Consider the following 25,109-nt stretch of genomic DNA (forward strand, 5'->3'; position numbering starts at 1 on the left):
TCTTCAGAATAACAGCAAACATGTTCCAGCAGAAATATGATCATTAATTGTGGAGAAATTAACAACGGCAACTAAGATGACATGTTTCTCCGCTATTAGCATGTAGCTACATGTAGCAGTGTATGCCTGGAGCAGCTGACCATATAAAGAAATCCGTCACGAGTAAACATCAGAGAAAAATGGTTGGAAACATATTATCCAGAACGGTCTGAAGCTGGAGGTTTTGCTAAAAGGGATTATTTACATACATGTTCCTCATTATTTGAAACTTAAAGCCATGTTTAACATGAACACTGGACATTGTAATATTATATGACAGAAAACAAAAAGGAGCTGTCAATGATCTGACCAGATGTCTACTTCAGGTCATGCTTTTTTTCCTTTGTTTGAATTGATTTTATATTATCTAGTTTTATTTTGTTGGTCAAATCCCCTCTCATTTTAAATCTGTCAACTTCCTTCCTTTGTGTTTTCCTGCCACTTTTTATCATCTGCCCCATCGTGATTAGTTTCACCTGTGTGTCACTTCTCTCACTCCCCGATTAGCGTTTCCTGACCTACGCCTGCCCACTTCCTTTTGTCTTTGTTTTTATCTTTGGTTTCACTAGCAAGGACCACACCTCAATCGGAATTAATTTTAACAATTTATTGACGTGAATGTAGATTTGGTATAAACATTGATGTTGGATTATTGGAACGGATGGTTGAGTGCGGTGTGGGGAAGCTTTGGTGGGAATCCGCCGTGGCTCCCGGGCATGACAGATCCCCCAGGACCCTACGGACAGAAGGTGCAAAAGGAAAGAGATCAAGGGAGGGAGGGAGGGGTGCAGAATAACGAGAACGAAAGGGGGAGATCGGGTTAGGAGGATATTTAAGCCGGAAGAGGCGTGGTTGAGGTGCGGTAGAGGTGTGGTCCTGCTCCTGAAACTCTGCTATAAAGCTTCACTTGCAGTTTTGCTTTCTGAGGTTTCTCGCTCTGCTGATTGTTAGCAGGCTCTAGGAAAAAGGCAGCAAATCTTCACTCAAAAGATGCAGATGAACTGAAGTATGGAAACACTCAGACTTCAGGACTAGTTAGGGACAACTAAAGCTAATCAGGAGGGCCATTAAAAACTGGCAGGAAGACACAAAGGACAGACAGTGATGTGCACCGGGAGGAAATGTGTGTTACAAAATAAGGGGCTGTTTACATGGCAATGGTTCTTGCATGAAAGGTTAAACTTTTGTTGCTGTTTGGCCTTTTGTTCACACAACAGCAGCATTTTGGGGGCCTGAAAATGCAAACTTTTGAAACCAGGCTCCAGAGTGTAATTTTTTGAAAATGTAACCCCTTCTGTCGCCATGTAAACTGGCGATATGCTGATTCTGTGAGAACAGTGGCGTCACGATTGTACTTTGCACATGCACGTGGTGTTCTTCTACTCCAACTACTGGTCTGGCATGCATACTACAGCGTTTTTGGTTGTTTTTGCGGATCCCTGTACATGAAGATCATTCTTGCAATGTTATAATATGAACGTGATTATTATTTTTTTTTTTTTAATTGCAAGGTAAAGATTTTTTTGTTTGTAGTAGGGCCATTTTCGGCTAACCATGGCCTTAAACAGTAAAATACACAATAACCAAGAATGAAGGAGATCAGGGAAGATCATGACAAAAGCATCATAGGTCCCCTTTAAGATTTCAGCCCTGGTTGGTTTTGCGACAGCTGTGATAACAACAAATGCAATTCAATAACACAGTCCAAAAGTTCTCTTAGAAATGACCCACATATTAATCATCCGGGACAGCTAACGCTCTGAGTAGCTTCTTTGTCTGTCTTTTGGAGCACGCACCACAAAAATCATACAGTTAATCAAGTTACAATGTTTTCATTAAAAAAGAGACATCCAACACCAAAATACTGAACTCATGATCAAATATGTGCATGAAGCATGTTTATGCATCGTGTCTTACAATCACTTGTGCGCTGATTCTCAATTTTTATTCCTAAGCATAAAAATACAGTGAAAGGCTGATGTTAAAAATACAGGCCATGAATTGTATCAAAAGTGGTGCTTGATATAAAAAAACATTTTAAAGGGTAAGTAGTGAAAAAGGCTGCATTGTAACCACTCCTGGCATGTTCCTACTAAAAGTGCATATTGTTGCCACTGACAGGCTCCGATTATTATTCTAGGGTCTACCTCTATAGGGATCTTTCCATAATGTTGTCAGACACAATCTGAGCCTGTCAGTGGCGAAAACAAACACTTTTAATGGAAGTAAATTGATGACGTAAATATCGTCCAAGTGGTTACACTGCAGCCTGTTTCACTCAATACTAAACCAATTAGAAAAATTATGGAAAAATAGGGTCCAGGTTTAAAAATACTGCAGTTACCCTTTAAGTGTTGTAACTTTAAAGTTTCTCAAATGCAACATTTTGCTCTTTTCTTAATTGCTCTAAATGGAATCAGATTTTGGGGATTGCTGAACCAACAAATTGAGCAATTTTAGAAAGCATTTCATAGACTTAGTAATGTGATTGTTTACTTGAAATAATAAGCAAGAGATTATCAGTAAGGTATTGAGTTGCAGTCCTACTTGAGAGTGCTTGTTGCAGTGTTTCATTCTACAGTTTGAGAATAGTGAGGCTGTGTTGGTTTCAATGGGAAACTGCTTATCTTGCTACCTTTGGTGTTAAAAACCTTGATTTTTTCACAGTATTTCTGGCAAAAATCACCTTTTTTTAAGCCAGAGAGAAAAGGCAGCCAATAACAACATGACATAAAGCAGAGAAGGACTGCTTAAGTTTTCCGTATTGATTCTGAAACATTTACATGGGAAAAAAATCACATTTTTAAAAGCAGACACAATTAGGTGATAGACTTTGCCCGTCAACAAATATTTAAAGCTCAGATATAAAGATACGCTAACCAGCCCAAAAAATGGAAACTAAAGAAACTTCATCCGGTATCCTGCACCAGAAATACGCCGCTCAGCACAATATGATAATGGACCTGGGAAATGACATTCACAGGTTCACTCCCATTCAAAGCCCTTTCTGTCCTTCACACAATGCAGTCCAATGTCACTTTCATTATGTTTGTTTTATGTCTCCTGTTCCTGCTCCATCTCCTCTTTTTTAAAGGGGGTGTCGGTATTTCCTGTGCCAATGTCCAGCACCTGCAGGTTGGACAAGTGCGCGAAAGAGCTCTCGTCTACAGAGTCCACAGACAGCCGGTTAAACCTAATGAGGAGAAAAAAATGAGAGGCATTTATGAGCATTTTTTTCCTGTCTTGACAGTTTATCAAACTATGTTTTTGATCACCATTAAAGATATGACATTTAACTTTTGCTCAATTTTATATATTTTGTTGAGTATTGTGCTTATGAGTCCATTATCTCAAATGTTTTAAGCAACTTTCAAACCAAGAGGAAGCTATAATTTTAATCAAGATATTATACGGTCATATCATGCATTGTACATGTGTCATAAATTGTCTTTTATTCAGTTTAAAGCCACATTTTTACAATAAACTTTTGTTTTTTTTCCACTGAACAAAAATTTAAAAGCAACTCTTGTTTTTGCACAATTTCTTCACAGGTTTAAATTAAAGATCTAACACTTTTTAAATATATTTCTCTCAAATTTTGGTTGCAAATTCCTTTAAGTCTGTGTTAGTAAGCATTTCCTAAGATAATCTGTCCACCTGACAGGTGTGGCACATCAAGATGCTGATTAAACAGCATTACTGCACAGGTGTGCCTTGGTCTGGTTGCAATGAAAGGATCCTCTGAAATGTGTAGTTTGATCTTGGAAAAAACATTTCTAAGGATTTCACGACTGGTGATAAAGAAATGCTTTTTTTTTTTTTTGGCCACAGACAACAAGCATGCAGATGAGCTTCTCGGAGATGTGAAGAAATTCTAATGCAAACCAGATGACAGTATTTGGATTGGATACCCATGACCCTAGACAAATCTTAAGGAAATGAGGTGTTAATCTTTGCTGCAGGTGGGACGAGGGTGCATCCACAAGTGAAGTGAAAGGAAGGAAGTTAAAATCAACTGATGGATTTTATCTAAAAGAAACCAAGATCTACAGATTGGTGAGTCAGTGTTTATTCATGTTGTGTTTTATTGTTGATAACTAAATGCAAGGCAGAAACATAGTTAGTTTCTGTGCCATAATTAATAAATATTCGGCTATTGTACAGTATGTGAATCCTCTGCATGCATGCATAAAGTGAAAGAAGAAAAACTTTAGCTTTCAATGCCTACTGTGTTTCTGACCATACTGTATGTTACTGCAGGTATGCATATCTTTGTTAGTACCACAGTAAAAAAAATGTGTTTCCCTTCTGGATGGGGGAAGACGTATTGTATTAAAAATCATTTTATTACATTCAGACTGTGTACTGGTGTCAGAGCTGTTGCAAACCCTGCAGGAATGGGTGAAAACGGTAAAACACATTTTGCAGGGGGTGCAGTAATGGTCAGAAATGCAGCAGGAGCAGACAGGGGCCAGATTAGGTTAACGCGTAGGAGTCTTGACAATATTGCAGGTTTAGACTCTGGATGTGTGTAGTTAAACGTTGTCTGCGGTTGTGATGCTGGTTGGATGTACTGTCTAATTCACAGAAATGACATTGGAGACTTATGGAAGTAAAATTCCCATTTAGTAATGGGGAACAGCTCTGGTAGAAATTCCTGCCGTCAGCATGCACATATTGTGTCGTATGATTAAACTGCACATTTTTACCCTTTTAATAATCCGAAGGCACACATGTAGATATAATACAGTTTAATCAGCAACATGATATGCCACACCTGCCATCTTGGAAAGGAGAAGTGCTCACTGACACAGATTTTAACGAATTTGCAAAAAAATTTGAGAGAAATATATCTATCGTAAAAAAATGTGAGCAGTGGCAGCTCGGCTTCAGCCCCTGCTATGCCAAACAGCATTGTAAAAACAACAATTTTAATATGAAATTGCTTTATTCTGTAATTTCACAGTTTAAGTCTCCAGGAGCATTTGTTTTGTAGAGGAAGAGATCTCTGTATACAATTTGACTCCCGTTAAAAACCTCCTGAACATCTGGATCTTAAGTTATCAGAGATAAAAAGTGAGCACACATAAGCAGGAGCTGGGCACGCAGTGCCTCTGAGAAACGCCTAACAGCACTGAAGAAACATTGATTTTTTAATGTGAAGCTGCTTTATTCAGAGTTTTTACTGGTTTCAATTGCCGGGCCTATTTGTTCATTTTCATTTTCTCTGTTTGGAGAGAAGGAGAACTCTGCGGATAATTCGGCTCCTGGTAAAAACCTCCTGAAGTATAAACATTGAAGGAATTCTAATCATGAGCATCCTTTTCCAATAATGTCGTACATCGGAGACTTTAAAGGCAAAAATCCTGTCGTGCAGAAGAGATTGTGAACAGACAGCAGCTGACATTTACAGATCACATCTGTCAGGAGAAGCATCTGCTCCACTCAGTGTAGTGGACTCCATTTGTTGTGCATGTGCACATCACTGACCTGCACCCACTCTATTGTTCTGAGTGGATGAAACACACTCAGAGGTGTGTAACTCACTTAGCATGAGAGCATTTCCGAAACACCTGAATCACCTGAATTTGCTTTTATCTCTTAGTGAAAAAGCTTGCATATGTCGAACTTTAACAATACAAAAGCAATTAGTAATGAATCCACACATAAATCCTCCCTCCACTTCCCCCACGGACGCAAAGCATTCCATCGGCTTCTAAATTGGCTCCCAGCTGCGGGGGGGATTTTAGTGAAAACGAAAAAAGAAAGGAAACATGGCAGCAGCTGATATGAACAACATGAACAGCACAGCACCCTGGAAGGGGTCAAGGCCAGTAAACAAGAGCCATAAAGCAGCCAGGTTGAGGTCAGACTGGCAACCAAACAGAACAAAAGCCTTGAAAGCACCAGTCCGAAACCTTTTTACTCTGCTGTCTGACCGCGGCTTTCAGCTGCCGCGCCTGCGGCTATAAGCCTGCACTATGCGGAATAACCCTAACCCTAAGAGGAAAATTTGCTGAATGCATACAAGTTAGAGGAGATGGGGAGATTAGATACCACAGTGCAGTACTCTGCAAAATGAAGCCAGGCCAGACTGTCCAACACATAGGAAATTTAGTTGATTAGTGACAGACCAGGACAAAAGTTTATCTCAAGGTTCACTTCAAGGTAAAATCTTGTTCGCACTGTCATAGTCATAGACAGTCATATCAGGGACTGAGAGTAAGTTTTGACAGTTTATGATATGATGTGAGGAGTGAGGAGGGTTTTTAAAATGTCCTCTAAAACATGGGAAGAAGGCAATTAGCAACAAAAGAAGAAACTGCCCAAAAACTATGACAGACAATGACAGATAGCTGAAGTATATAAAATCATAAACTAAAAATCATGGTAACACGTGTGTCTCCAGCTGTGTGTGTGACATTTTAGTACCCCTGTTGAACTGTGAGCTTCTTGGAGCATTTTTTTTTTTTTTTTATGCTGCAAACATGTCATCAAGTGAATGTTTTTTCGAGTTGGTGAAGATGTTTCCTCATTAGATTGTGTTGGATTTATATGCTCCATAGACATTCACCATCAATTTGTATTCATCTGCTGTGTTATAAAACAGTTTATGAGTAGTTTGACATTTTGGAAGACACGCTCACTTTCTTGGCAAGAGTTAGATATGAAGATTTATACCACTTGTGTCTGGCACAAAGCGCCCATAAAACCCCTCATAAATGTCAGCTTTCGTATGGATTAAACAAACAAAATATAAAGTGATCATTGGTGAGATTAGTTTCTGTATCCAATTCTTGAAAAGTGCAACACTACTTTCATATGTTCAACAAGCTTCTTTTAGAGATGGTGAGCTTTGCACACTGAATAATCTTTCTTCAGACCCTTTTACAACAACACATAATAATTCCCTAAATTCTCTCTGAGCTGACTGTAAATTTAATGTTTTAAGAAAGGGGGGGGAAGAACATTTGTGTATCCGACCACAGCTGTTCCTTTGAGACTCGCAGAGCAGTTTAAACAAAAGCAACAATTTCCTCGCAGCCGTTCTTCGGTCACACTTGCATAATCATTTCCTGAGTCGAGATCAATCCAAATGGAAAAGAAAGTTATGTAAGAAGACACCCACCAGATTTCCACGAAGCCCTGGGGACGCTGCAGTGTCAGGTTAAGGCCTGTCCCCTCCTGCATGCAGCTACTTTGAAGTAAACTTGTGCAAATCATGGAGGAGTGCTGACAAGAGTTTAACACCCGTTTAGAAAGAAAAGGACTGATAATTAGCAGAAACATGAGTCGAGTATCTCTTTGTGTGTCTCTTACCGGAGGAAGATGCCTTTAATGTTTGGAGTGCCTTCAAACGCTGAAGCAGGGACTGTAGAGATGCGGTTACTCTGCAGGTAAAGGTACTCCAGAGTCTCGGGCAGGTCAGATGGGATGTGCGACAGCTGGTTGCCAGACAGGTCTAGCGTCTTAAATTACAAGATGCACAATGATTAATGAGTGTAATGACACCTTTTCAGTGATCTACGTGATAAGTCGTTATAAAATTAGAAGAAATATGTGTAGCTCATGCCTAATTTACACTGCATGGTTTGGCTCAACTTGACTCAAATCCCTTTTCTCTCTTTCGTTTTCCACTCCAGATAGTGTCCCCTCAGTGTAGGCGGGACTCTTACATGATCGCTGTGACATCATCTTTAGCGCATACTTGCTGAATCCTTTCATCAGCAACCAAACATCTGCATAGTAGTGCACAGCGTGGTTTTGCAGGCTGATATTTTTTTAAATCTGGGTCAAGTAAGTAAAATAATTGTGGTTGCTATTAACTGTAGCTTGAGTATTAAAAAATGTGGGTTTGGGCAGGCTCTCTCATGTCGCCCATGTGCCAATTTTCTCTGGCCAATCAGTGGTCTGCAGTGTTTTAACTCCATATTCTAGTTTAGACTCAGTTTGCCTGGAGCCACGACTGAGTTGGTACCAGAGAGAGTACCAGGTTATATCGTTAGACTGTAAAAATAATGGACTGTAAAAATAATTGAGCTCAGCATTTCAGCCATCACTGATTTTCGGGAGTCAAAAGTGACCATATTTGGACGAGCTAGGGATGGGTCTGACTCAGAGACTGTGGTGAAAGTTTTTAACATTTCTGCATAGAGGCTGCTGCTTCGTATTATCCACTAATTATTAATGGAAAACCAAAAAAAGTAACGAGTTGAGGTGGAATAGAGCTGCGCCGCACCATACAGTGGAAATATGGCATAATGTCCCTTTTCCATTGCAGGAACCCAACAAATCAAAACTTAAAGTGTAGCTGCTGTTACAGGTTCTGCTTTTGCTTCCACTGTTCTCCCTTTGCTTTGTACGAGTAATACAAACTTTTATGACACAGCAGAGCTGCTTGTGACTGACTGACTAACCGTACCTGTGCGTGCTCGTTGCTGAGATCATTCGGCATTTTAAACTCACTGTTGGCTCACCTCAACGTGACCTGACTCAGATGTTTAGGAATTCAGGACAGCAATCAGCCCTGACAAAAAATAAAAGGTAGCGAATCATTTATTTAAATGCAAATGGTAGTGCGTTGAACACCCTGTGTTACGCAAGCGCACTGCTTTTTAGTTCAGTGGAGTTTATTTCATTTTATTTCAAAGAGGCTTTAGTACCCTGGAAAACATACCAAAGCCTCACAAGAATCTTAGCATCTTTTAACATCTTAACAGTTGCAGCACTGTAGGGTTATTATAACTGTCTGGTTCAGTTTAGATAAACATTATGTCTTTTTTAAAATAATTTTTTACATATGAGTTGTTCCAATAACAATATCAGTATCATAAATGCCTCTGATACTACTTGAAATGCTGAATTGGGTATTGGCAAGCGTTTCTTGTGTTGCCATTTAACACAATAAAAGCTCAGGTAACAAGCTCAGTTCCTGCAGTGGAAAAAAACAAACAGAAGCACTAATTTCTGATCTGTTTCTTCGCCCCCCCACCACTCACTGTGAGTGCGCTGAGCTCCATCCAGGCTCCCTGGTAGACTGAATTCAGTTTCAGCTGGTTTTCACTCAGGATGAGCTTCCGTAGCTTCTCCATTCCCGTCAGCGCTCCGTCTGGTATGGTGTTCAGCTGGTTGTTCTTGAGCTCGAGCACCTGCAGGCTGCGAGGAAGACCCAGGGGGAACGAGTGAAGGCTGTTCCCTGACATATCCAGAGTTTCCAGCACACGCAGCTTCCTAAAGGCCTCGCGGTGCAGCTTGGAGCTGGTGAGTTTGTTGTAGCTGAGGTTGAGCTCAGTCAGAGTGTACAGCAGGGCCAGGTCGTTACGGCTAATTTCCGCTATGGAGTTGTGGAGCAGCATTAAGGTCTTGGCCCGCCTTGGTAAGCCTCTGGGAACTCGCTCCAGCAAGTTGTTGTACATGTGGAGCGTGTGCAGTTTCTTCAAGCCCTTGTGAAAATGATTGTTTTGTTATGCATAATGTCTAACTTTGTCAGATGATTACAGCAAAGGAATAAATCATTCAAGCTCTACAGCCTGTTTTTACACTTGAAAATACAATCTGAAATGTCCTTGTTTTACACAGCTCAGCTCTTCTGTAAAAGATCCAAAAGAATACGAAATGAAAAATGTACCTGGAAGGCAGCCGGGTGGATGGAACGTGAGCGGAGTTTGTTATTGTGGAGGAGCAGGTACTCCAGGTTTCGGACAGAAGTAAGAGCATCTCCGGGGATGCTGCGGATGTTGTTCTTCTCCAGGTGTAGCAGCACCAGATTGCGAGGCAGACCCTTGGGAACGACGCTCAGGTTGTTATTTGACAAGTCCAGACACTCCAGGCTGCTCAGCTGGCTGTCAGGAGAGAAGGAGAGACATCAAGTCACCTCTGTGTGCTTTTCTCTAACGCTGCAACATGTGAATTCAGAATCTTTGTCGAGTGTATACTCTTGTATACACTTGAAAACACATAAATCAAGGCGTCTTTTAAACTTGACAATGGCATTAACGTGTTAGAATACGCTGAAGGACACATTTTTCCTCCTACCTATAGTGCCATTTATCAGTCTAGCTTTTTTTGGTGTGAGTTTCAGAGTGTATGAGATATCGGCTGTAGAGATGTCTGCCAAAGCACCAAGAAATACATTTAAAAAACTCAACAGTAATGTCTCTTCTCAGGAATCATCACCCAATTACTAAAGAAAATCCACAGACCTTGTTGTGAGCAGTTTCATGTCTGAACTATTTCCTCTCTGATGGATGCATGCCCTTTGTTATTAATAGAAGTTGCTCACTGGTGCGTGAAGCCAAAAAGACTTGATTTCTGCAGTATGAAATTATGCAGATCTTCTGCATTGTGGGGCCCACAGAGCAAAGATCCCAATTCGTCACACATTTGCTTTGGCAGTGTACTTCCACTTCTGCATATTACGCTCTATGTATCCTTCTGCTGTCAACGTCCCGCGATGGTGCTACCAACACCAGGATGTCAACAAAAGCATGTAGTTAGGATAAGGAAACAGAAGTGAGGTGGTTAGATTTAGGACAAAAACATCCTGGTTTGGCTCTACATTCAGATGGGAAGCGAACACCGGACTCCCACATGAAAATCTGGGGTTTGTCAGACCAATTGTAAATTTGTCAGGCTAACTGGAATCTGATTGAATAGAAGTCCGGATAGTTAAATAAGTATTTTCAAGGTTGTGATGCTCAAAATATGTATTCACAGGTTGACAGATGTCTCTTTCACTATGTTAGTGCATGGAGAAAAGTCTTTTTTAGGGCCTATGGCATCATGTGATGGATATGGACTCTGTAATTCCACATTTGGCCGCTATGTTATATTGACCTCAAAGACCAGCGCACTTCTTGGGGTGCAGGTTACAGCTCAGGCGAGGAGGACGACATTACTCTTCACATCTTTGTCCTAAAAACAAGCCTCTCTTATCCATGGGAAGATGTACGCTTTCTTCTGTGCGGTGATGCGGTTGGCGGGTGTAGTTCGATAGATAGAAAATAGTTCCTTTATGAAACTGATCATGGCAAGATCTGGGGATTATCTTGAGCCATGATTTCTGGAAAAAGACATTGCTGTTGAGTTTTTCAACTTCTTTTTTTTTTGGCACTTTAAGCACCACAAGCTGAGTGCCTTCTAGTTGCATTCTTTTGGAGAGAAAGCAGACGTCTCCACAGCCGATATTTCCAAAACGCTGCAACTAAAAACATGTTTTTCAGCATACACTTGGATGCCATTGCCAAGTTTACAGAGCAAGAGCATGCAACTCACACCAAATAAATCTAGACTGATGAACAGAAGTGCAGATGAGGGTAAAAAATCTGTTTTTGATTTCGGGGTGAACTGTCCCTTATAACCCCTGGCAAGTTTGTCCACCTGAAAGTCTCGTTGTCCATGCCCTCATTGCTGAGGAGGTTGTTCTGGAGATACAGCTCTCTGAGGTTTGACAAGTTGTCGAAGGCCCCCGCTGGGATTTTCTCCAGCTTGTTACTCTGTAATAACAAGCAAAATCCGTATGCTATGAACATTTACATTATTCATGAACAAAAAGAAACAACATGTAGATCATCCACCTAACGTCTGAATGCAAACAGACCTTCAGATGGAGACGGTAAAGGCTGGAGGGCAGGTTCTTTGGGACAACCCGCAGGAAGTTGCTGGACATGGTGAGGATCTCCAGGTTGTTAGAACCATTGAACATTTGATCGGGAAGACCTGCGTCGGTCAGCTTGTTGTTGTGGAGATACACAGACCTGGGGGCCATGATCGAGGGACATTACCGTGTGTAAATGGACATAAACGTGATAATGAGGTATAAATGTACACAAGCGCATGCATTCGTACTTCAGTTTCGGTTTCTGGCCAAACGTGTAGAGGAAGATCCTTGTGAGCTGATTTGCAGCAAAGTCAGCACTAACCAAAGAGGGTGGGAGGACCTTTGGTGCTGCGGTGAGCTGCAAACACAACAGAAGAAGCAGGACAGGACACCGTCATAAAAGATTGATGTGGGAAGGATATGACTTTTCAGCAGCAAAACAACAAACAAAATAGAAGCAGATTGTGCAGGTGAGATACAGAAAACCCCCCACCTCTTATAAGAGGCTTATAAGAGAATCTCACCTCACCATAAATTAAAAAAGCAAATAAAGAATCCTGGAATATTAAAAATAAGAACAAGTAGACATAGGATGAATAAAGTATAATAAGAATGCCTACATGAAATAGCAGAAAACATCAAATATATGAGACAAGTGACCTCAGTAATGAACGTCTCTCAAAGGCAAAGAGGGAAGTACAGTGAGTGTACTTCGAGTGCTGTACTGCTGTACACTCTGTACAGCGAGTTCACACTTTGTGCCTTTCCCCATTGCTGGCTTTTTTCTAGCAATCAGGCTTCCCCTAAATTTAATTTGTAGGTACGTCAGCAGCAGGGCTGTGTAGATGGCAATGTCAAACAGCCGTTTGTTTAATTAGTCAGTCAGGTAGGGCTGGATAATACGGCCTAAAAACAAAATCTCAGGCAAGCTAGAAATGACCATGAAATCACTCAAAACAAGTTTTGCTTTGATTTTAGCAATCACATGTCCAGATGAGGCGGGGCAGCTGGTAGCACATGCATGGGGTAAATAGTTTTCACAAGTGGATAACCCTGCAGGCTTTTCCTCCGTATATATGGGCACCGTATCTTTAGTGATATGCAGCATTAATGCATCACTAACAGCTTTGCAGCAGGTTGCTTTCCTGTCAGACGGGACACTATGAGAAAATGACTCCACTAATGTCGACTGCTTTTTACCAGGTGTTTGTGGGCTGACACGGTCTTGTGCATCTTGGAGTGAGACACATGTTTCCCACTCGGCTGCATGCCTCTGTTTGACATGCTGAAATAAATCGGTTGTGCTGCGGTCTCTAGTTGCAACAGCCTTTGCTGTTTTCAAAGCCAGACTCCGCTGACAGTGAAAAAACAGTAATTTTACCTCACTGAACACAGGAGCTGCTGCTCCACCACTGCCTCGATCAGACGGTGTATTTCTGGTAAAGTTGTTCGATCAGATAGATTGTTCAATAACTTTTTTTGGAAAAGGGAGTCCGGCTTCTTTCTTAGTATCTCTTCACAAAGGGCTGTCTGTAAGAGAAGCACTCAGCGAACAACTGGAGAAACGAGACGAGTTTGTAATCAGATGTTTTGATGTACCTTTTCTGTTGTTAAATGTGGGCCCCTCTGAATTCAGTTCATCAAGAATATTTTTCATCTTTGTATTCTCCGTTCAACATGGAAGCATGCCTTAAAAATCAGAGTTTTCCTCTGGACTTCAGCGTAACACAGAATGAGTAACTGATGTATAAATGGTCATTTGGAGGCTGAAGTATCCCTTTAACCAAGTAGTTTTTGCTGTAATAATGTTCGTATGCACTGTTGTGATGGGCAAACATTTTTAAAGACAAAAACAAACTATCTATTTTGTGCTTTAGGCATGAGAACTTTTTTGCTTCAAAGCAGAGCTACTGTATAATCGTGTATCTTAATATAAGTAAGGTTTTCTTCACTTTAGCCAATACTACCAGAACGTGCGCTACATCGTACAAAATAGCAAATCCGAGAAGCACTGGCGAGATTAGATGTTCATTTAGAGCTCTCTCCTTTATAACATGGTTTATGGATTAAAGCAGCATGGGTGTCTTTGAGGCTTAGTGAGCACTTAAAAATCCCCTATTCTTCCTGCATCCCGTTTGCCTATTCATCCCTGTGAAGGCACAAGCAAATCTGTCCATCCTTTCTCTCCCGCTCTGTGTCCAAAAGGGTCAATAACATTTTAGCTCTCACCAGCTGGCACAGCCATACTGGAAGTGATTACAAGCATAAGCTCGCATAGAGTGTACGAGAGGAGGCTGCCACCTCTCTCTGCCAGCTGGCACTGTGTTAGTGTATCAGGACAGAATGGAGTGAAATCATTGTGAGATGGATACAGTTGCAGATTTGAGGTCAGCACTGAGAATAAACAAGTCTGTTGTGTGACTCACCATGTTATTTGCCAAGTATAAATAAGCCAGCTCTTCAAGCATCTCAAAACCTTCATCTTCAAGACCTGCGAAGAGGAAAACATGCTCAATAAGGAATCAATTTACCTCCAATCACTAACAAATAAGGACACACTGTGAAATTCATCATGGTACATTTAAAGAATACACTCAAGGATTTCAAAATAACTGCACTGATGTTGATCTTGAGCTGTGGATGAACAAATTACTGAGCAATATTACACTGTTCCTCCTGACTCAATATAATGTAACGGATACCACAAGCTTATTAGGCATGCCACACTTCCTGTGCAGAGGTGGGAATTACAGATCACTTTACTAATTTAGAGAAAAAAGCACATACAGTACTGTGCAATAGTCTAAGGTCACCGTAAACTTGGTTATTTCATCAAAGTTATAATGATCGTACGTATTAATTTCTCAGAAGTCTCTTTAATAAAATACAACCAGAACATACAGTAAATATGTATACAGTATTAAAGACGCAAATATTTCAGAATAAAACAATTAAAACAGGCTAAAGTTGCAATAATTTAGCATGACTTTTCTTTTCACTTAGCATGTCTTGATCTTGATCTCTCTTGGGCAGCCAAATGAGATTTACAATACCAATCTTCTGGTGTATTTACACAACATCTCTGACAATCCAAGCGGTGTTAGGGAAGACTTTTAATGTAAAACTGCTTTATTCAGTCTTTCTTCTGGTTTAAATCACCTGGTTCATTTGTTTTGAAGAGAACCAGATCTCTGCAGGTATTTCATCTCCCAGTTAAAATCTCCTGAACAATGAACGATGGAGGAAAACTAACCAGGAAAACTTCCAAAATGTTCTCATCCCAGCTCATCACATGTTGCAGTTTTGTCAGTGGCCCTCTGTGTCTACATATCATGAGTTAGGTATCTTTCTGCGTCTGTTGTTTAACCTCCAGGAAGCCGCTACCATGATGTCAACAAATGCACATGGTGGGATGAAGCGGTTTGTGTTTGGGCAACAACAGCATAATTAAGCAACAGCATGGACAGTTCGGTGTAGGGCGATAAAGTCACTCATGGTAAGGATAAGGGCAAGCAGACACACGGTACCTTACACACGGTTGTTACTGGCAGTGTTTCAACCCGATGTCATCTTAACGTGTTTCTTGCTCATGTGACAGATTTCGTGTGGCTACGTTCTCAAGTGATGCTGCCTGTGAGCGTGGCAGGTGCCGTCCAGCTGCCCAATGTGGTAAAATAACACATTGACTGGTTCTGTCTGGCCGCGTTATCACCAGTCAACGGGAAAGATGCCTCTTGGCGTCGCACACTGAAAGAGTGGCGCTATTTGACAAGTTCGCCACAAAATCCCTCTGAATTTTACACACTGGACATATAAAAGAGAACTGCCAATACTCATGTTGAGGATAGCTGTGCTTTGTCAGTGTTTGGCAGGTCAGAAGACATAATTAAACATTAGAAAACCTATGACATCAGCACCCATAATCACACAAATGATTTGCAGCCAGAGACCGGCTGTTAAAGACCAACGCAGCAGACATCTGCCCTCTTGTTCCCACTTTGCTTTCTTTGTTTGTCTTAAAGTAAATGTCAAGCCCCATTTGTAGGTCCAAAGCATCCAAAACTCATCAAATGGCAAAACACACGTCAAACCTCTTTTTAACAGTTTTTTTCCCTCCTTTATAGCTGAACATCAGCTGGTCATTATCATTCTGGCAAACAGTGCTGGCAAGACGATCCGATAGTTTGGTGGATTTTTGTCTTCCTGGCCAGCTGTGACCAGTGCAGTCTTGTGTTTCCTATGCCTCCCTACTTTTGTTTACCTGAATCATTATGCATTAAGCATTCTGTCTTAATAGTAAATATTGCAGACCAACATGAGGTCAAAGTCCTTCAATGGAAAATAAAAAATGTGAAATAACTCCATATGTTGAGATTGTATCAGACTATAGTGTATGTTTAAAGAGGAAATGACTAGATGTGTTTTACAGCTAGCTATAAAACATCTTCTTCAGCCTGTTTTTCCCATCTGGCTTAAATATACCATGTGGTGTTAGACTCACATACATGCCCTGTAGATTCATGTTTTGGACAATGCTTTCTTCTTCACTCAAGCCTTATGAGGTAGGAGAAGAGTGAGTCTGAGGGTTTAGGCACTATGTTCACCAAAACTTTTTTTCCAGCGGAAATTGTGCATTGCTCCTCAGCTTGAAGTACTTGTAAGCACTTTGGAGGAACAGTGTCTTTTTATGTTTTTGCTTCTGACTTTGGTTGCTGTGGTACCAAATATCCTCAGAAATAAAAATGTTGGCGAAATTGTTGTTCATGTTCAGCATCAGTACATGTAAGATGTGACAGTAAGTCTTTGTGTTATTTGTCCCGCCCCTCCTTCACTCTGATTGGATGATTTGGTAAGAAGTGACAACGAAGAGCACAGCATTTCACCCAAAACACCCAAAAGTGAACATTTTTCCAATCCCGGTGGTGAGAATTAAAAAGACGTGCTCAATGCAGATTAAACGTTCAGGTCATAGTCATGAGGCGGGTGTTTGGTGCTCCCTTTACAACTAATTTCGAAAATACACAGGCCTCAGGAAAAATGTTCTCATGGACCCAACCCTTAGTTTTATAGTCCGTTCCTAATCAGAATTCTTCAAATATCGCCTTTTATAGCTGAAGATACCCTTGCCAAAAGCCACCTTTCAAATCTGCATGATACGCAGCTGGACAGAAATGTTCGTGGTGTTGTAATATGCTGTCTCACAGCTGGACGGTACATGTGGACATTCAGCGTCAGGTTGAAACGCTGCAGGTAACAACGCAGTACAAGATGATAATATAGGCATCCCTAATAAAACGAAGCAACAAAGTGGGTCCCCAAACTTTTATGCAGCAGTCAGGTGTTTGCTTCCTGAATGTGATGGGGGTTTTTCTACACTTTACCACGCGCCCTCTTCCCCTAAATCTAACCATCCGTGCCAGCATGTGCTTTTGTTGACGTCCCAGCACTGGTTGCCATGTGTTGTTGTTGTCTAAACATAACAACATGCAGCATAATCCCGCCATGTGCTTGTGTTGACATCCCAGTAGCAGCATCCTGGAACGTAATATGTAGACGCAGAAGTCCACTGCAAAACAAATGTTTGTCTATTGAGGATGGCAGCGTGTTGTAAAAATAAAAGGCTCATTCTAAGGTAACAAAATCACAACGATTCTTATTTTCAGGTGATTATTCACAAAAGGAAAGATACTTATTATACCAAATTCAATTTCTGCTAATATATCCCCCTAAATCTTGCACACTTGACCTTAAAACATTTGCTGAATGACAGCCATTTTCTAGAAAAATTATCACAAACACAAAACGACCCTGACAACATGTCTGTAATCTGAACTCCTCCCTCCGTGTACACACTGTTGCGGCTTGGTTTTCAGACAGTTTCACAGTTTTTACCGTCTGTGGTGAGCCAGTTGTTCTGAAGGTTGAGAGTCTCCAGCTGATGCAGATGGGAAATGTGCTCCACTGTTATCTCCTCGATTTTGTTGTTCTAGCATCAGGGGACAAAATGCAGACTATGAATACAAAAGCAGATAAGAGTTTGCTCTATTTCTCAAGCAGAATTTTAAATATAAATGTGTATTATTGTGAGCGCAGTTGTGTGAGAGACCTGCAGAGAGAGCTGTCGAGTCCTCTCCGACAGCCCGGCGGGGAACTGTGTGAGGTCGACACCTGCGCAGTCCACCGCCCCCTCTGCCGTACAGCTGCACTCCGGCGGACATTCAAAAGGCTCCGATTTCGTCACCGCTGTTGCGATGTTGGTCTCCTTCAGTGGCTCTTCTTCCTCCTCTTCCTCTGGTCCGAGAGGGGCCTGGCAACGCACCAACACCCAGGCCAAGAGCAGCACGCTCAGGGCCTGCAGGAAGGAATGCTTGGGAAAGGCCATGTCCACCGCTGACAATCCTGTTGCACAAACACATGGAGAGTGGAGATAAAAACATCAGGAGTATTTTGTTTTGGAAACAGAACCTTGTTAAAGCTAAAGTCTGCAGGTTGTTTTTATGCCTCTGCGCACAATAGCTGTGACTGGGGGCGTTATGCTTTCAGTTATCCGTCCATCCGTCCAGCTCATTATTGCGGTGAGCTGCACCTCAGCGCTGCATGCTGTGTTTTCAGCATATCCGTCCACAGTGACCTTGATCTTTGATCTCTTGACCTACGAACACCAAAATCTAGTCACGTCATCCTTGAGTCCTAGTGAACATTTGTGTGTTCAGGTTTCCTGTTGTAAAAAATGTAAACATTGTAATGTTGTTATGTTGGGTCAAACTGACCCATTTTAACATTTGAAAATCTCTGGAAAATATTTAAAAGATATTTTTTATCTGAAACTTCGTCCACTGGACTTAATTAAATGACTTTGAAAATGAAAATGGTTTAAATCACAGGTGTACTGATCAGGTCAAATTGACACGACAGCGTAACTTTGTTTCTTTGCAAATGTTTTCAAAAAAGAAAATGTTTATATATGTAAAACCAAATGAAAATTTCAGTTTTCATTTTTAAAAAAAGTTCAAACATGTAGGTAAAAAAAAAATGATGTGTGAGATGTGAATAACACCACTGCACTTAATACTGACAGAATTGTTATTAATTGTGTTAGTAACGAGGCACAGACAGTGTTTATTCTGATTTTTTTGTCTTTGGAACAATTAACGTAAACCTGGTCACTCAGTAATATTCTTGCTGTAAACACAAATAAACACAACAGGAGAGTTAAAAACTTAAATACAGTTTTAAGATGTAAATTTGAATTTAAAGGGTCAATATGACACCTAACAGAAGCAATGTGTTGTGAATTAATCAACGTGCAGAAACTACTTCAAAAATGTTGAAAAAAAAGAATATGTTGAAACAAATGTGGTGATTGTCTGTTTTTTAGTTTTTAGCATATATTGTTTAGTGGGTGCTCAGCATTGCATCTAAAAAGATTAAAAACACATTTTTCATTTAATGTTGACCTTGAATGTTTTATCTCTAATGAATTGTAATTTCCCACCTTGTTCTGAATGTCAGCGTCATTTTTGGTTGAAGGAGGCGGACCTCAAAAATACTTGTTTGTTTCATCAGTTGCTTTTAATTTTAACAGTTAAATCAAATCAACATATGTCCTCACTGGGGGCCATGCGAAATTGCTGGGTAGCAAACCACTTTTCATACATTTCCAAACATTTTCCAACATAACAAGGCACTCTAAGGAATAATCACATCATTGGTAACCATGTCATTATCTGTATCACAATTGTCAGATTGAAAATATGTGTTGAGAAAGTGGTCTGCAAACCTGTAATGCTGTTGAAATAAAGAGACTGATGAAACAAACAACATTGTGTTCGGTCCTCCTCTTTCAAACAGATAAAATTTTCAAGGCCAGCAGCACCGGCAAACATTTGATGGAGTTGTTGAAGGTGTTTCTTCATCTGTTGCCAGCTACATATTCCAGAAACTGTCACTGTTAAATTGCTGTACGTGCACGCAGATTTCTTTGCCAATTTAGCTCCATCATTTCACCTCTGGTGGGCTCCGCACACGTCAGAGCCACAGAAGACATTCTGCGGCTCCCTCTGACTCACAGATGGATTTTGACATGGGAAATCTGCGCAGTGCACCATTAAAGTACCCAAAGTATACAGCTTTCTGCCTTCAAGCTGGGTTTGTTTTCCCGTCCTCCAGTCTGTCATTTCTAATCATTCAGCCTGAAAGCAATAACAATACGCTCAGCTCTGAGAAATTATCTTTCTGCTGCTCACAAAGTGTCTCTTGTCTCCGGCTTGCTGCTGGTGCTTTGAACCTAAGTTGAATTTTCAGTCGTCACCAGCGAGCTGGGAGGAAAAATTGGGATTTTGAGGAGCTATAACAAAAGCAGGAAGAGTGTTTTCAAGTTTGTCAGTTGCAGCGCTTCAGCTACACAGCTGGTATGGACTTGAGTTAACGCCTCTAAATAACATCTGACTAACTTAGTTTAACTGTAAACTAACCGTAGTTAAACGAAACCAAAGTTACAGAGCATTGCACTTCCTTGAATAGCCACTTAAGACCGCCTCTAAAAGAGTCCTCTCTATAAACATGTAATCAGCCTGGTTCAAACACAGTTTTGATTTCCAATTTCAACATTCATGGCAACTGTACAGGGAGTGAATTTTTATATAAGTTACCCATTTACATTAATGCTTAAATTTACGCATGATAAAGGGCATGACGGGCTGTCTTTGCAACACATTCTCATCACATGGTGCCAGTGACAGTGACTTGTTACGACGTTTTAGGTATCCACTCTGGGATGCCGTTACTGTGATGTCAACAAATGCACATGGTGGGATGAAGCAGCATGTTCATTATGTTTACAAAACAGCCCATGGCAGCTAACGCCGGACCGTCACGATGGTTTGGATTATACAACAAAGTCACAAAGCTGTCTATGTTTAGGCAAAATAGGCCTAGATGGTGAGATGTAGAAAAGAAAAAACCCCACACACTCATCTAAATGGGAAATGAACTCCGGACTCCCACCAAAAATCAGTTGTTTGTGGGTACCATCCATCTTCCCACCCACCTGCCCACCATATAAGCACACTTGTATTCCTTATATTGCATAGTTACTGGCAGTGTTATTATTTGACGCGGTCCCTTCAGCACGTCATGGTTCTGTCCAGCCACGTTCTCAAGTGACGTTGCCCGTGTGCATTGCATGTGGATCCAGCTGGTGCTGTCAGACTGTCCACCAGTGCATAATCAAAAGGCCACAGTCGAAACGCATTCTCATCTGACGCTGTCCAGCCGCATCCTGGTTGAATGTGGGGGAAGCTTTTGGCGTCAAGCTCGTTTACGGAAACACTGACAGAGTGACACTATTTGACAAGTTCGGAGTGAGAATGAGCTGGTCTTTAAGACTTCACCTCAGTGTTTTTGTCAGATCTGCCCCTCATAGCTCAGCTCTCTCGTCCAAATATAGTCACCTCTGGCTCCAAAAAAAAAAACATGACGACGGCCTAAATGCCAAACTCAAAGCTTCAGAAATCGGAGTCTACAATGCAGTAAGTGGCATTATGGCAGATACGTTTATGTGCCTGATGGAAACACGTCAGTTTCTGAAAAACTCCCATTTATCTCAAACGCTTTTTACATTTGCATGAGGTGGTATTTCAGGCGATTCTAAAAGGCCATGTTTTGCAAAACTGCAATGGAAACACTTTTTTGGCCTTTCTAGATCACATGATGCTATGACTGTGTGCTTGTCAGTAGGAACTGGCTCCCTCATGATGCAGCAGGAGCTACAAGAGCCTTTATTGCATCACATAACTCTGAGAAAGTTGAGCGGATCATCTGGAAGTTTTGAATCCACAATTTCTCTGTGAGATCATTGATCACATATCATCACTCAGTGGAAACGCAGTCATCTCGCAATTGTGTTTTATCGACATTACAAAAATATCACTTAAGTTGCACAAATTTGTGATGAAAACGTGCCTAGTGCTGCTCTCCTGTCAGCAATGTGTCCTGTCGCTGACTGTTTTATCTGTAATAGACTCATTTAAGTTTCTTATTATTTTGTCTTTGTTTTCAGTTTTGTCAGTTTATTATGACGAGAATTGTGTTTTCTGGGTTTGGGAGTTCTCCCCTCCTTTCCCTCATGTGCCTGTCTGCACACCTGCTCTGCAACAGCCTTGTTAGTCCTTATTCTCCTTCTTCTCTGCTCCACAGTTTTTACAGGCTAGTTGGCCCTCTGCTTGTCCTCTTCCTGCCTAATCACCTTATTCTCCTCACCTGCGCCTCTCTGCCCTTCACCTGAGCCTCGTCACCTCGTCAGATCAGTTTGTATTTAAGTCCTAGTTTTTCAGTTTAGTCTCGGTTTGATCCTTGAACTGTAGTTCTGCTTTTTTTTGCTTAAACTCTGTATAAACATTGATTTATTTGAGTTTTTTTTATTGCCTGCACTCTCCTGTGTTAGATTCCACCTGCTCCACCACATGACACACTCACACACTCTTAGGAGAAAGAGCAGCAGAGCACCAAGTGCAGTGAAAGTGAAACCAAATCGTTTGTTATTACATATAGAAAAAGGGAAATTGCTGCAAACCCGACCCAAGTCAAGCCCGGGGGAATGTTAAGAATTTACAGTCCATGATAAAGGCTCTAAGTGTAGGATGAGGTGTTTGTGGAGTTTGACCAAGACAAAAATTTAAGATATTTCACCTCTTTTTTTCAGTCCTTCTCCAGAAGAGGGACAACTAGATCCTGCCTCATGGCTGCATGCCTCCTTGCACTTACAGTTGACATCCATGTCTGCAAAAACATGGAAAATGTGTGAGAAGCATCCACGTCTGTAAAAACATGGATGCTTCTCACATATTTTCCACACTGCAGCACAGCAGATCTCTACATTCAGTGCAGCGCAGGTCTTGAGTTATGGCCACAGACATGTTTTGTGAGGTAACACAGACCTCGACCTCTAACCACCAAATTTTACCCAATTCATTGATGAGTCCATGTGGATGTTTTTGCAAGATTTGAAAAAAAATCCCTCAAGGTGTTTTTAAGATACTGAAATCACAACAATGAGGCGGATGCAAGGTTGCAGTGACCTTGACCTTTAACCACAAAAAATCTAATCAGTTCACTGCTGAGTCCAAGTGGACTTTTGTGCCAAATTTTACAAAATTCCCTGCAGGTGTTCTTGAGATATCACGTTCAAAAGCATGAGACTGTTGCAAAGGTCACAGTGACCTTGAGCTTTAACCACCAAAATCTGATCACTTCATTGTTGTGTTTAAGTGGTTGAGGTTGCACCAAATCTGAAAAAGAATTCTTTCAGGTTGAAATATCATTTTGACAAGAAAGAGACAGACAAGGTCACAGTGACCTTGACCTTTTATCATCGAGTCCAAGTGGAGTCAAATTTGAGGAAATTTCCTCAAAGTGTTTTCAAGACATCCTGTCCACGGGAATGGGATGGACAGATGTTGGGATGCATGTATGTGCAATTAGACAACCTGAAAACATAAGGCCACAGCTATTGCCAACACAGAGGCATAAAAGGTATCATGATGTCTTAAAAATCTATTTTACTGACGGAGGTTTTGCATCATTTACGCACCGGGTCGACAACAAAAGACAGCTGCTTCTCTGTCCCCTCTCTGTGCCGTGTGTGAAGCTTCACCAGCTGAAGGGGCTGAATTGAAAAGAGAATAACACATCACCCAGGACAGCTCACTATGTTCGCTCTCCAGTCATTTCACACACAAGTGTTCACAAATAAAATGAGCAATTTAAAGCAAATCTCCAGGAATAGATGAACTAGAAGTATATGAATCTAACTTTTAGCAGTTGTCAGACAAGCACAAGGTCAGCGGTGTTTATGTAAGTCTGGTGTTTTGGCAAAGACTGGGAAAAAAAAAACAACCTTTTAATCGTCTCCGCCAATGTTGATAGGAATATTCCAAGAGGGCACTCAAGGCAAACGTCTAAAAGCCATCCATCACAGGAGCCTTTTCTGCTCGCTGCACCGCAACAACCACCAGTGGGATTGTGGTGAACACACACAGAAAATGTACAGAGCGGCATGCATACACCCACAGCAAGAGAAAAATAAAAGCCTGTGCACTTTACCGCACTTATTGTACAAAGTGGACCATGGCTGGAGCTAAAACAGCATCCAGGGGTCAAAGAGGACTTTAAAGCCTTCAGTTAGTCAACAGTTCTCTCATGTTACCTCATAAAGTCCTGAAGTGAGAATAGTGTTTATTAGCAGAGCCTTTTTAAAAGTCATCATCTCATTTTCACGCTCTGTCTCAGCTGAGCAGAGGTGGTGAAGTGGCTTTAATGCGCTGTTAAGGAGTCTGAATTGTCTGAAAGCCACATGCCGTATTGCCATGCATCGATGAATGACACTAACATAACATAACAGCCACCAATAAAGCATGCAGCAGCGAAAGTCTGCAAAAAGCAACGCTCTGGTCTTCTACTTTACCCCGTCCGACCAACGTTTTCTGAAAGCCTGACGTCCAGTCCAAACACACGCTGTCCCATAGCAGGCGCACAGTCACACAGCCACTCCAGATACCCTCCAGATGTGAGCGAGAGAGAGTGGGAGTGGGAGAGGGAAAGTTAAGAGAAAGGCGAGAGTGAAAAGGAAGGGAGTGAGTAAGAGAGACAGCTCTAAACTGAGCAGGAGCCAAAAACACAAATTCTTTCCTTTTTTTCCCCAAGAATTGATTTTTTTCCCCCCGTCGATGTAGCAGGTCTTTCCAGTTTTAGTGTTTTAGTGTTTGTGTTGAGATAACTTTTGCAATTTTCCTCTGGATTCAACAAAAAAACTTTCCACATGATTCAAGTCCAATTATGATCTTAGGCTTGGGAGAGGAGGCCTGATCACTTCAAATAGATATGGTGCGCATATTTTGGATAAACCGGCCAAAACAACCATTAAAGTGATGGTGATTATTGATAAAAGATGTCGGGGAAAAATCATGTTCTTAGATAACTTTCATTTGGGGTAGAGAGAGATGAGTTGTCCTAAATATCCCAGTAATAAATTAGAAAGTGGAAGAGCGGCGAGCCAAGAAGGGGCGACAGGATATGATCTAATGTCCCACGTGTCTCTGGATTAGGCCTCTTCTTCAACAACGGCCCGTCAGACCTCGCTCTGTGAACATCTGCTACCATTACAATGCATCAGCGCCGTTCACTAAACTTCAGATTTACATGTGGAAGAGTTCGGACATGATTCATCGCCGTGGGTAGTCAAAATATTTGTTTTGTCCGTATTGTTTTCTTTCTTTCGCGTCTCATTTCTTACCTTCTGTTTCTGATTAAAAACTATTTCAGCAGTCTGTGTGTGAGCAACCGTTAAAGCCTTATTTCTCACCTCCAGTATCATAGTGGATTTTGTTTAAAGGCATTCAAATGAAACAACTTAAATCTGTGTAAGTGAAGATAATCAGCCACAGGCCTGGTTTTAGGCTGCTTTGAATGTGGA

The 25,109-nt window shown here is 41.2% G+C and overlaps 1 protein-coding gene across 2 annotated transcripts; it reads right to left on the reverse strand.

Moving 5' to 3' along the window:
* Positions 1 to 1,255: 1,255 nt before the first annotated feature.
* podn (podocan) lies at positions 1,256 to 24,192 on the reverse strand. Of its 2 annotated transcripts, none has more exons than XM_042484091.1 (12): positions 24,102 to 24,192; positions 23,229 to 23,303; positions 17,745 to 18,037; positions 17,531 to 17,624; positions 14,065 to 14,129; positions 11,887 to 11,996; positions 11,639 to 11,795; positions 11,419 to 11,534; positions 9,668 to 9,881; positions 9,039 to 9,482; positions 7,360 to 7,508; positions 1,256 to 3,232 (listed from the first exon to the last, which is right to left on the reverse strand). In XM_042484091.1, the coding sequence occupies exons 3-12, from the start codon at positions 18,018 to 18,020 to the stop codon at positions 3,094 to 3,096; spliced, it is 1,764 nt and encodes a 587-aa protein (XP_042340025.1). In that variant the 5' UTR covers positions 18,021 to 18,037; positions 23,229 to 23,303; positions 24,102 to 24,192; the 3' UTR covers positions 1,256 to 3,093. The 2 variants fall into 2 exon arrangements, with proteins under 2 accessions (XP_042340025.1, XP_042340026.1); XM_042484092.1 differs by lacking the exon at positions 24,102 to 24,192 and adding an exon at positions 23,535 to 23,590.
* Positions 24,193 to 25,109: the final 917 nt, after the last annotated feature.

The sequence above is a fragment of the Plectropomus leopardus genome, chromosome 3, assembly GCF_008729295.1.
Source record: "Plectropomus leopardus isolate mb chromosome 3, YSFRI_Pleo_2.0, whole genome shotgun sequence".
Taxonomy (NCBI): Eukaryota; Metazoa; Chordata; class Actinopteri; order Perciformes; family Serranidae; genus Plectropomus; species Plectropomus leopardus.

Bases quoted from the DNA above. Each gene is read 5' to 3' on its own strand.
- podn (XM_042484091.1), bottom strand. From the start codon at position 18,020: ATGGCCTTTCCCAAGCATTCCTTCCTGCAGGCCCTGAGCGTGCTGCTC. The intron at 11,997-14,064 runs GTGAGTCACACA...TTGTGTTTGCAG, and splicing joins TATACTTGGCAAATAACATG to CTCACCGCAGCACCAAAGGT. The intron at 9,882-11,418 runs GTGGACAAACTT...CTCTCCTGACAG, and splicing joins ATGGACAACGAGACTTTCAG to CCAGCTGAGCAGCCTGGAGT.